Below are 11418 nucleotides of genomic sequence, written 5' to 3'. Positions count from 1 at the left end.
CAGATTGAATACGGCCCTATGCGTTTTATAAACATACAGAACATATATATAATTATAAACTGGGTGGCTCGGGCCCTGAATGCTGATTGGCTGACAGCCATGGTTTATCAGACTGTATAGCATGGATATGACAAAACATTTAGTTTTACTGCTCTAATTACATTGGTAACCAGTTTATAATAGCAATAAGGCACCTCGGAGGTTTGTGGTATATGGCCAATATGCCATGGCTAAGGACTGTGTCCAGGCACTCCGCTTTTCGTCGTGCTTAAGAACAGCCCTTAGCCGTGGTGTATTGGCCATATACCACACCTCCTCGGGCCTTATTGCTTAAATAGACCACCATTATATGTATTAGGGTTCCTTCACTTTCCATTAATCACACTGGTTCACATTGTCCTACTCTCACAGAAACCCACTGCCTCTACTATTATACTCTAACCTACTCACACACTCACAAACAAATATACAGTTGTTATTAATGACTCAATAGATTAGATTACACACACTACTCTCTACTCTATGTGTGTGGCAGTAGTAGGATGATTAAGGGTGTCACTGAGAGGGAAATCAGCCATATCATATCCCATGAGCAGCGTCATCATGAGTCATTCACCTCCCTCTAAGGACCACAGTGCTGGCCCAAGTGCATTCCACTTCTTGAACTTTTTTAAACTAGACAAGTCAGTTAAGAACACATTATTATTTACAATGACAGCCTACCCCAGCCAAACCCTCCCCTAACCCGGACGACGCTGGGCCAAACCCTCCCCTATTTCATTTGCAACCATCAGGTATGGTATTAACATCCTTAATTTCCCATACACAACCCCTTCTGCCCATGGCGCACGCACGCACGCACGCACGCACGCACGCACGCACGCACGCACGCACGCACGCACGCACGCACACGCACACACACACACACACACACACACACACACACACACACACACACACACACACACACACACACACACACACACACACACACACACACGTGTCTCAGCATACCTCATATGCACAATCTAATGTGGACTGGGTGTGGTGAGGCTACAGAATAAACACTCAATGAAAATAATTGACGTTATAAATGGGGTGAGAAGGCCGAACAGTCACACACTCCAGGTCGAGGCAGAGACTGAAACGAGAAGAAATGGCAGCTGAAGCATGCAGCGTCCTGATCACGGGGGCCAACCGAGGCCTGGGTTTGGAGATGGTTAACAGATGGTGGAGTCTCCCTGGCCGGTCCGCCAGTTATTAGCCTGCTGCCGAGACCTAGACGGGCTCAGAGCTGAGGTGAGAGCAGAGCTGCTGCTGCTGGAGCAGAGAGAGGAGATTGGAGTGTTCCTTATTCCATGTTGTTCTTAGGGCAGCTATGTCCTTGAGGGCAGAGCCATGTATTTAGAGAGTTGGGTCGACTTTTAGATTATTATTATTATTTATTTTTTTTCACCTTTATTTAACCAGGTAGGCTAGTTGAGAACAAGTTCTCATTTGCAACTGCGACCTGGCCAAGATAAAGCATAGAATGTTGTATTTTGTTTTAATTCTAGACATTCAGTTACATAGCCTTATTTAAATCAAATCAAATGTTATTGGTCACATACATACAGTATATTTAGACGATGTTATTGCGGGTGTAGCAAAATGCTTGTGTTTCTAGCTCCAACAGTGCAGTAAAATCTAACAATTCACAACAATACACACACATCTAAAAGTAAAAGAATGGAATTAAGAAATATATAAATATCAGGATGAGCAATGTTGGAGTAGCATTGACTAAAATACAGTACAATAGAATACAGTATATATATGTAGGTAAACATTATTAAAGTGACTAGTGTTCCATTATTAAAGTGACCAGTGATTCCATGTCTATGTATATAGGGCAGCAGCCTCTAAGGTGCAGGGTTGAGTAACCGGGTGGCTGGTGATGGCTATTTAACAGTCTGATGGCCTTGAGATAGAAGCTGATGTCAGTCTCTCAGTCCCAGCTTTGATGCACCTGTACTGACCTCTCCTGCTGGATGGTAGCGGGGTGAACAGGCCATGGCTCAGATGGTTGATGTCCTTGATGATCTTTTTGGCCTTCCTGTGACATCGGGTGCTGTAGGTGTCCTGGTGGGCAGGCAGTGTGCCCCCAGTGATGTGTTGGGCAGACCGCACCACCCTCTGGAGAGCCCTGCGGTTGCGGGCGGTGCAGTTGCCGTACCAGGCGGTGATACAGCCCGACAATTATGCATCTTTAAAAGTTTGTGAGGGTGTTAGGGGCCCAGATTAATTTCTTCAGCCTCCCGAGGTTGAAGAGGTTTTGTTGCGCTTTCTTCACCACACTGTCTGTGTGGGTGGACCATTTCAGATTGTCAGTGATGTGTATGGCGAGGATCTTGAAGCTTTCCACCTTCTCCACTGCGATCCCGTCGATGTGGATAGGGGCGTGCTCACTCTCCTGTTTCCTGAAATCCACGATCAGCTCCTTTGTTTTGTTGACGTTGAGGGAGAGATTATTTTCCTGACACCACTCCGCCAGGGCCCTCACCTCCTCCATGTTGGTAATCAGATCTTCTACTGTTGTGTGGTCTGCAAACTTGATGATTGAGTTGGAGGCGTGATTTGCCACGCCATAATGGGTGAACAGGGAGTACAGGAGGGAGCTGACCACGCATCCTTGTGGGGCCCCTGTGTTAAAGATCAGCGAAGTGAAGATTTCCTATCTTCCCCACCTGGGGGCGGCCCGTCGGCAAGTCCAGGACCCAGTGGCACAGGGCGGGGTTCAGACCAGGGCCCCAAGCTTAATGATGAGCTTGGAGGGTACTATGGTATTGAATCCTGAGCTATAGACAATGAACAGCATTCTTAGGTAGGTATTCATCTTGTCCAGATGGGATAGGGCAGTGTGCAGTGCTGTGGTGATTATTAAATATTCCCCATATTTTGTTAAAAGGGTGCTCACATGGCTGCCTTAGAATGTTGAAATAGTGTCATGTAAATGCATCATAATGCACACACCTCAATGGCCCAACTCTCTAAATACATGGCTCTGCTTGAAGGCAAACTCCACTGAATAAGGAAAACTCTACTGAGCAAAGATAGAAAATAAAGCCTTCCTGGAGATGTATTTTCTGTGTCTAACCAACAATGTGTCCTTTGTGTTTAAGGGTCTGCGAGACCTGGCAAAGAAGCACCCCAATGTCATCACTGTCGTCCGTCTTGGTGAGTACTCGCTCTGTTCCATTCTTCTGTTTCTTCACGCTCTAGCACTAGGATTATTGAGCCTATTAATGGCACTGTTGTCAATCTCACCAGTCACAGCATGCACTTGTATAGCCTGTACTGTATGAATCACATGGCAGAGTGCCAGGTTACTCTGAGCTGGCCAGCTGGGATGTTAGACTGGATACTGGGGTTGACTAGCCCCAAATCTGTTTGTGCTTTCAAGACAATTACAGTTAGGGGTGGCAAGACAACACAAACAGATCTGGGTTTAGTCTAGCGGTTGACTGACAGACTTTTTCTCCTCTGTGTCTGTCAGACGCCACAGACCCCTGCAGCATTAAGGAGTCAGCCAGTAGTCTGGTGGGGAAGGCTGGGCTCAACGTGCTAGTAAACAACACGGAGGTGCTGACTCACAGCACCATGCAGACCACAAGTACCCAGGAAATACAGGCTGCATTCAACACCAACATCCTGGCCCTATGGACATCACTAAGGTGAGGGCAGAGAGCCAGAAAAACACACATACAGATACGTTTTAGAGGACATTCAAAATGTATTTGTTTTTCCCTAATGTCTGCAACCAAAAGGTGCAGAATACTGAAGAATGATGAATCATTTTTGTTTTCTCTGTCTCCCACGCTGTCCCTGTCACTCTCATAAGGAGTTTCTGCTCTATCTGCAGTCAGCAGCCACAGCCAGTGGGAAACCAGGAATGTCCTGCAGTAAGCCAGCTGTGGTCAGCATTTCCAGCATGGTGGCCTCCATGGCAACCATCAAGGAGATGTGTTCTTTCTTCCCTATGACATCAGCAAAGTAAATAGACCTCTGTTACCCTGCCTGTCATAACACATCCTCTCCCATCACATTATATTCCCTGTCGGGTTATCCCAGCCATGTCAGTGGAGGCTGGTGTCAATTTAAATCGGCGGACGGGCTCTTTGTAATGGATGGAATGGAATACATGTCATGTCTGATGAGTTTGACCTTTTCATTCATTCCGTAGTCATGGCTCTACATCCAATCTATTGTCCTGTATCCTCTCCTCTTTAACAGCCTCCCTCCCTTCTCTCTTCCTGCTCCTCCTTTCCTCTCCTCTCAGGCTGATCTGAACATGCTGACGCTCTGCACTACAGAGGAGTTCAGGAAGGATGAGATCCTGTTTGCGGTCCTGTACCCGGGCTGGGTCCGCACTGACATGGGCGGAGAAGGGGTGAGTCTGACTGGCAGGGCGGAGAAGGGGTGAGTCTGACTGGCAGGGCGGAGAAGGGGTGAGTCTGACTGACAGGGTGGAGAAGGGGTGAGTCTGACTGGCAGGGTGGAGAAGGGGTGAGTCTGACTGGCAGGGTGGAGAAGGGGTGAGTCTGACTGGCAGGGTGGAGAAGGGGTGAGTCTGACTGGTAGGGTGGAGAAGGGGTGAGTCTGACTGGCAGAGCGGAGAAGGGGTGAGTCTGACTGGCAGGGCGGAGAAGGGGTGAGTCTGACTGGCAGGGCGGAGAAGGGGTGAGTCTGACTGGCAGGGCGGAGAAGGGGTGAGTCTGACTGGCAGGGTGGAGAAGAGGTGAGTCTGACTGGCAGGGTGGAGAAGGGGTGAGTCTGACTGGCAGGGTGGAGAAGGGGTGAGTCTGACTGGCAGGGTGGAGAAGGGGTGAGTCTGACTGGCAGGGTGGAGAAGGGGTGAGTCTGACTGGCAGGGCGGAGAAGGGGTGAGTCTGACTGGCAGGGCGGAGAAGGGGTGAGTCTGACTGGCAGGGCGGAGAAGGGGTGAGTCTGACTGGCAGGGTGGAGAAGGGGTGAGTCTGACTGGTAGGGTGGAGAAGGGGTGAGTCTGACTGGCAGGGTGGAGAAGGGGTGAGTCTGACTGGCAGGGTGGAGAAGGGGTGAGTCTGACTGACAGGGTGGAGAAGGGGTGAGTCTGACTGGCAGGGTGGAGAAGGGGTGAGTCTGACTGGCAGGGTGGAGAAGGGGTGAGTCTGACTGGCAGGGCGGAGAAGGGGTGAGTCTGACTGGCAGGGTGGAGAAGGGGTGAGTCTGACTGGCAGGGCGGAGAAGGGGTGAGTCTGACTGGCAGGGTGCTTCTATTGAGTGCATTGACCTCAAGGTGGGAAAGGATGTAATGAACTCTGTTTAAGCACCTTAGAGCAGCGTTGTCCCAGTAGTCCATCAGGAGCAGGAGTCAGAACCCAATAGTGGGTCGTGGCATAAGCCTACAACTGGGCTTTGGTCTGATGTTCTGTTTTGATTATCTGGTGGGGTCAAGACAACATTTGAAAGGCTTTGATTAGTCATGGCCCAATAAAAGTCTAATACCACTACTGCCACAGAGGCCGACCATTAACAGTGGGGAGAACAAGTATTTGTTACACTGCCGATTTTGAAGGTATTCCTACTTACAAAGCATGTGGAGGTCTGTAATTTTGAGCATAGGTACACTTCAACTGTGAGAGACGGAATCTAAAACAAAAATCGAGAAAATCACATTGTATGATTTTTAAGTAATTCATTTGCATTTTATTGCATGACATAAGTATTTGATCATCTACCAACCAGTAATAATTCTGGCTCTCACAGACCCGTTAGTTTTCTTTAAGAAGCCCTCCTGTTCTCCACTCATTCCCTGTATTAACTGCACCTGTTTGAACTCTTTACCTGTATAAAAGTCACCTGTCCACACACTCAATCAAACAGACTCCAACCTCTCCACAATGGCTAAGACCAGAGAGCTGTGTAAGGACATCAGGGATAAAATTGTAGACCTGCACAAGGCTGGGATGGGCTACAGGACAATAGGCAAGCAGCTTGGTGAGAAGGCAACAACTGTTGGCGCAATTATTAGAAAATGGAAGAAGTTCAAGATGACGGTCAATCACCCTCAGTCTGGGGCTCCATGCAAGATCTCACCTCGTGAGGCATCAATGATCATGAGGAAGGTGAGGGATCAGCCCAGAACTACACGGCAGGACCTGGTCAATGACCTGAAGAGAGCTGGGACCACAGTCTCAAAGAAAACCATTAGTAACACACTACGCCGTCATGGATTAAAATCCTGCAGCGCACGCAAGGTCCCCCTGCTCAAGCCAGCGCATGTCCAGGCCCGTATGAAGTTTGCCAATGACCATCTGGATGATCCAGAGGAGGAATGGGAGAAGGTCATGTAGTCTGATGAGAAAAAAATAGAGCTTTTTGGTCTAAACTCCACTCGCCGTGTTTGGAGGAAGAAGAAGGATGAGTAAAACCCCAAGAACACCATCCCAACCATGAAGCATGGAGGTGGAAACATCAAGGGGACAGGACGACTGCACCGTATTGAGGGGAGGATGGATGGGGCCATGTATCGCGAGATCTTGGCCAACAACCTCCTTCCCTCAGTAAGAGCATTGAAGATGGGTCATGGCTGGGTCTTCCAGCATGACAACGACCCGAAACACACAGCCAGGACAACTAAGGAGTGGCTCCGTAAGAAGCATCTCAAGGTCCTGGAGTGGCCTAGCCAGTCTCCAGACCTGAACCCAATAGAAAATCTTTGGAGGGAGCTGAAAGTCTGTATTGCCCAGCGACAGCCCCGAAACCTGAAGGATCTGGAGAAGGTCTGTGTGGAGGAGTGGGCCAAAATCCCTGCTGCAGTGTGTGCAAACCTGGTCAAGAACTACAGGAAACATATGATCTTTGTAACTGCAAACAAAGGTTTCTGTTCCAAATATTAAGTTCTGCTTTTCTGATGTATCAAATACTTATGTCATGCAATAAAATGCAAATTAATTTCTTAAAAATCATACAATGTGATTTTCTGGATTTTTGTTTTAGATTCCGTCTCTCAGTTGAAGTGTACCTATGATAAAAATTACAGACCTCTACATGCTTTGTATGTAGGAAAACCTGCAAAATCGGCAGTGTATCAAATACTTGTTCTCCCCACTGTATGTGTTTACTATGACCACCAGGGGTCGATCGATGCTCCAGGGAGTGTGGAAGGACTCCTGAGCGTGATGGACTCCCTTACTGAGAAACAGACTGGAGTCTTCCTGGACTATGAGGGAAAAGTCATGCCCTGGTAAACTCACTGGATTGTACTGAACACTGGAGAACTCTGAACACAATCTTTTATAAACATTCTATAAAACTTCTATAAATACGCATCAAATAAACATGAGTAAAATCAAGTGGTATCCCCCCCCAAAGTTTATTCAATTGAGAAGAAAAAAAATACATTTTGGGGCATTTATATACAGGAATTGTAATATTCATTGTGTCGTATTGAATATCTTCATTCATCTCACACTTTACTACACATTCCATAACATGGCAAAAAAGCCCTTGTCAAATAGAGTCTTTCGGTAATAATCAGGATCTCATTTCTTCTATCAATAAAGTCAAAAGGCAATCAAAAAAATCTCGAAAAGATCTTACAAAATGTTTTCCACACACACCGTGCCAAACATTTCACTACGCCATTACTTATGTGTCTTGAGGCTGGATATGTGCCTTGGATGTACAGCTACTACTCTCTTTGAATGGTGCCGACAGAACCTCTCCTCATCACCAGGTGGCGCTGTTCCACACAGCCACTTTGACCGGGCAGATCTTCAGCGGGCCGGGGTTGTTGCCGTTGATGTTGGCTCCAGGGCAGAAGAAGGGGAACATCCTCTCAGTGAAGAAATCATTGAAGGTGTAGATGGACATCATATTAACAGGGTTGGAGAAGGTCACCTCCCCAGACTCGTAGTCCAGCTGCACCCTGACCCTCTTCAGCTCCCCTGTCAGTTTGAGAGGGGTGCGTGGCCGGGTCACGGCCATATACTCACCCTCGCAGTGGGAGATCATCCACAAGCCGCCCTCAGGGCAGCCTGAGATCCGGCCCTTCCTGTTAATGGACTCCTTGACCACACCCAGCATCCAGTCGTCCTTGTCCCCCACCTCTACCTCCCAGGCGTGGCAACCGGTGGTGAAGCCCTCAGAGCCCAGGACGAACACGAAGTGGTCAAAACGCTCTGGGTTGTCTGGGAGCACCTGCACATGACCACTGTTGGTCACACTGGTCAGGTCCTTGTTCAGAGAGAGCCAGGAGTAGGCCGTGTTAGGATCCAGAGTCACAGGAGCTGGGAGATGGAGAAAAGGGCTTTAGTGATGGAAACAGTTTTAGAAAATATTTACAAGTTGTGGATCTAGTAATAAATTAATTAGCGTACATCTATACGTAGAAGTTCACTAGAACATTAGTTAATGCAGTTATAGCTATCTAGACACCCAACAAGCCAAAGACTGGAGCATAAACAGACAACTGTAGTCTTGCTATACATACTGTACTCCACCAGCCCCACCATCTTCTCCCAGACCTTGTACTTGAGGGAGCTGACATGCTTCGCCACGTTGATCATAGCACCGGAGATCTCCTCTGGACCCTTCTGAGGTATCACAGCTCTACAACAATATAACAGCCACTTAGTTCTAGTTGGAGTTTGGTACATTACATTATAAGGGTATTAGGTACTCAAGTCAAAACACTTACCTCTTCTTTGTGTTTCTGTAGTTCTGAAAATGGAACAAGACACATGTTTTGTAATGGTTTGTACTGTTAATACTGCTGGTTTATAAAAGTTCCTATTCTTCTTACCTGGAGGAAAAGAGCATCACTGGAGGCTATGTCATTATCAATAGCGATGATGGCATGAGAGAGGGTGAGGATGTCTGCCGTGATGCCCTCTGTCTTCTTCCTCACCAGATGTCTCTTCTGCTCATCTTCCTCCTGTAGAATAGCTATCCTGGCTTCCTCCTCATTCTGAAGGAACTGCCTGAGCTGCTCAAACTCCTCTCTGATGTGATTCTCTGTCTGCTGGGTCTGGCTCTGGACAAACAGGAGAAACGGGTCATAGGAGAGATACAATCTTATATAGAACAGAGGCACACAAGTGCAGACATTTGTCAAAACATTGTTTTGGTAGGAAAGCCATTGACAACAAAGTCTCTTACAACCTAGACATGTCTGAATTCTGATTTGTGTGATAAACTCAATCAATTTAAAATAACTTTATTATCCCTCAAGGGGAAATTGCTTGGTCAAACACCAGGCACTTGTACTGCTTGCTCAAATACAAGGCACAAAGCATATTGACTGCTTTGTCCACATGAGGATATACTGTACACAAGTTATAAGACCATATTTTCAAGGGTTTGTTTTTTCAAAGGCATTCCTCCAACTGTTTACAGACTAACAGTGTGTGAGCTAAACATCAGTCAGTGTGTTGGGATCTGCTGATGTCCCACGGTTTCAGACGCCCTGTTTGTTGATACCTTGATGTGCACAGTTGTGTCATCACACTCCTGCTTTGCTTCATAGAGGCCACGGAGGCTCTTCTTCATAAGGATCAATTCTTTCTTTATTTCTTCCTGAGGGAGGGAGCGGAGGGGGAGGGGGAGAACGTTTTTAGAGATACCACTGTGAAGTGTGTAAGAGCGTCTGGAAGTTTAGCTCAAGCAAATCTAGCCATGTAAACACAAATGTTAACGGCAGAGCTTAAGCTCATCTGAGGTCATAGGCTGCTGTTTAACCGTAATCAGGATATTTTGGTGATATTTTTTGGGTGACACCATATTCTATGGTTTTTGGAGTACCGTCTGCAACTGCAGACGTTTACAATAGTTTATTCTGAATCGAGAATTAAAAAGTATCACCAGGTAAGGGTTAGGTGAAACATTGCTGCCAGTGCTTTGCACTAGCATACGGTGTAACTGTGTAAGGAAGCATTCACGTATCACCTTACAATGTGTATTTAAAAAAAAATGTTTTATCCAACTAGCAGATACAGTATCAATGGCTCTGGCTCCCTTTCGAAATGTCACTGTTGTGAAATGTGGCACATCATGATTGCTGACTGTACTGCTTCAAGTTTTATACTGGTGCTAAAACAAGCTGGATTAAGAATACATTTTCAAGGTATATAAAGTAATATATCTGAATAAAAACTGTGAAATTAAAAGATTCTGACAGAATACAATATTTGCAACACCATAAAAGAGGGTTACACAGCCATCCAAAACTGAATGATACGAGACAAGCCATTCTAACCTTGAGCTCCTGTGCCCCCTCCTCCAGTGGGATCACACAGTGGCCCTGGTGCCTCTTGGACGTGTGACACACACAGCAGAGAACCTCGGCATCGTCCTGGCAGAACAGCTTCAGCACCTCCCCGTGTGTGTGGCACTTCGCCTCAGACTTCACTGGGACGCCCCCTCTGTCTGGCCCCCCACCCGCCTCGCCCTGGCTCCTCTGCTCCCTGAAGAAGGTATCGGCCACGTTCTTCAGAGCCAGGCTCACTGTGGGCTCCGTCAGGGAACACTTCCTGCGGCACACGGGACACTCGCGCCTCGCCTTCTTCTGGTTCCAGAACTGCTGCAGGCAGGCCCGGCAAAAGCTGTGGGTGCACTTGAGCACCACAGGGTCCCTGAAGATCTCGCAGCACACAGAGCAGGTTAGCTCATCCTCCAGCATGGAGCCCGAGTGAGAGGACACGGCCCTGGGCCGCAGAGCCATGACCACCTTGGGGCTCTGTAAGAACGAAGGTTTCCCAGGCTGGGAGGAAGCCCGTGGGCGCAGCGCCATGACTGGCTCCTGCACTGTAGCTAGAGACTACTGTGGTGTATTCCCTTTTCAGTGGAGGAAATATCTTTCAGCAGTGCTGTAGCATCTACTCTTTCCTGAGGAAAGCTCTCTGCCAGCTCTCTCACATCCAGGAACAGACACTGGACTGACAGCTAAGGACACAAAACATAGTAAATGAGGGACATGAGATCACATCCTATGGGTGACCTGGACTTGTAGAACAGGTCCTGCTCCGCCCCCCAAGGGAAAAATGTCTTTAAAAGCCAAATCACGTCCCCTGGCCTCCTACCTACTGTACCTGCCCACAACAGGATTCTAAGAAACTAGTCCTTAGTTATTATGCCTAGCCCAATTGACCTCCCAGTCAGAGTCAGTCTGCCTGTTTCTGAGAAACGAGAGGCATAGGAATAGGATAGGAAACCTACAAATGTTAAACATGTGTTGTAAATGTTTATCAGCACAGTGTTATGACAGCATTTTCTAAACTGCAGAGGGGGTTCTTGCTGTTATTTTGTAGTTTTCCTATACCATATTGTCATGTGTGGGTAAAGCCTGGAGCAACAGGTGCTGCGGTGGGAGTAGGGTTAGGAGGCCTCCGACTGGAC

At 47.5% G+C, this 11418-nt stretch overlaps 1 protein-coding gene and 1 pseudogene across 1 annotated transcript; one reads left to right on the top strand and one right to left on the bottom strand.

Moving 5' to 3' along the window:
• Window positions 1-314: 314 nt before the first annotated feature.
• LOC115104346 (C-signal-like) lies at window positions 315-8703 on the top strand (annotated as a pseudogene).
• On the bottom strand, window positions 7385-11135 carry LOC115104345 (E3 ubiquitin-protein ligase TRIM35-like). Its single transcript, XM_029625770.2, has 6 exons — window positions 10280-11135; window positions 9505-9600; window positions 8828-9058; window positions 8723-8745; window positions 8516-8634; window positions 7385-8312 (listed from the first exon to the last, which is right to left on the bottom strand). Exons 1-6 carry the CDS (start codon window positions 10811-10813, stop codon window positions 7753-7755), a joined length of 1563 nt encoding a protein of 520 aa, XP_029481630.1. The 5' UTR covers window positions 10814-11135; the 3' UTR covers window positions 7385-7752.
• Between the last annotated feature and the right edge of the window lie 283 nt (window positions 11136-11418).

This window comes from Oncorhynchus nerka, linkage group LG26 (assembly GCF_034236695.1).
Source record: "Oncorhynchus nerka isolate Pitt River linkage group LG26, Oner_Uvic_2.0, whole genome shotgun sequence".
Taxonomy (NCBI): domain Eukaryota; kingdom Metazoa; phylum Chordata; class Actinopteri; order Salmoniformes; family Salmonidae; genus Oncorhynchus; species Oncorhynchus nerka.
The sequence above is the reverse complement of the archived record's forward strand: the minus strand, read 5'-3'. Positions and strand labels throughout refer to the sequence as shown.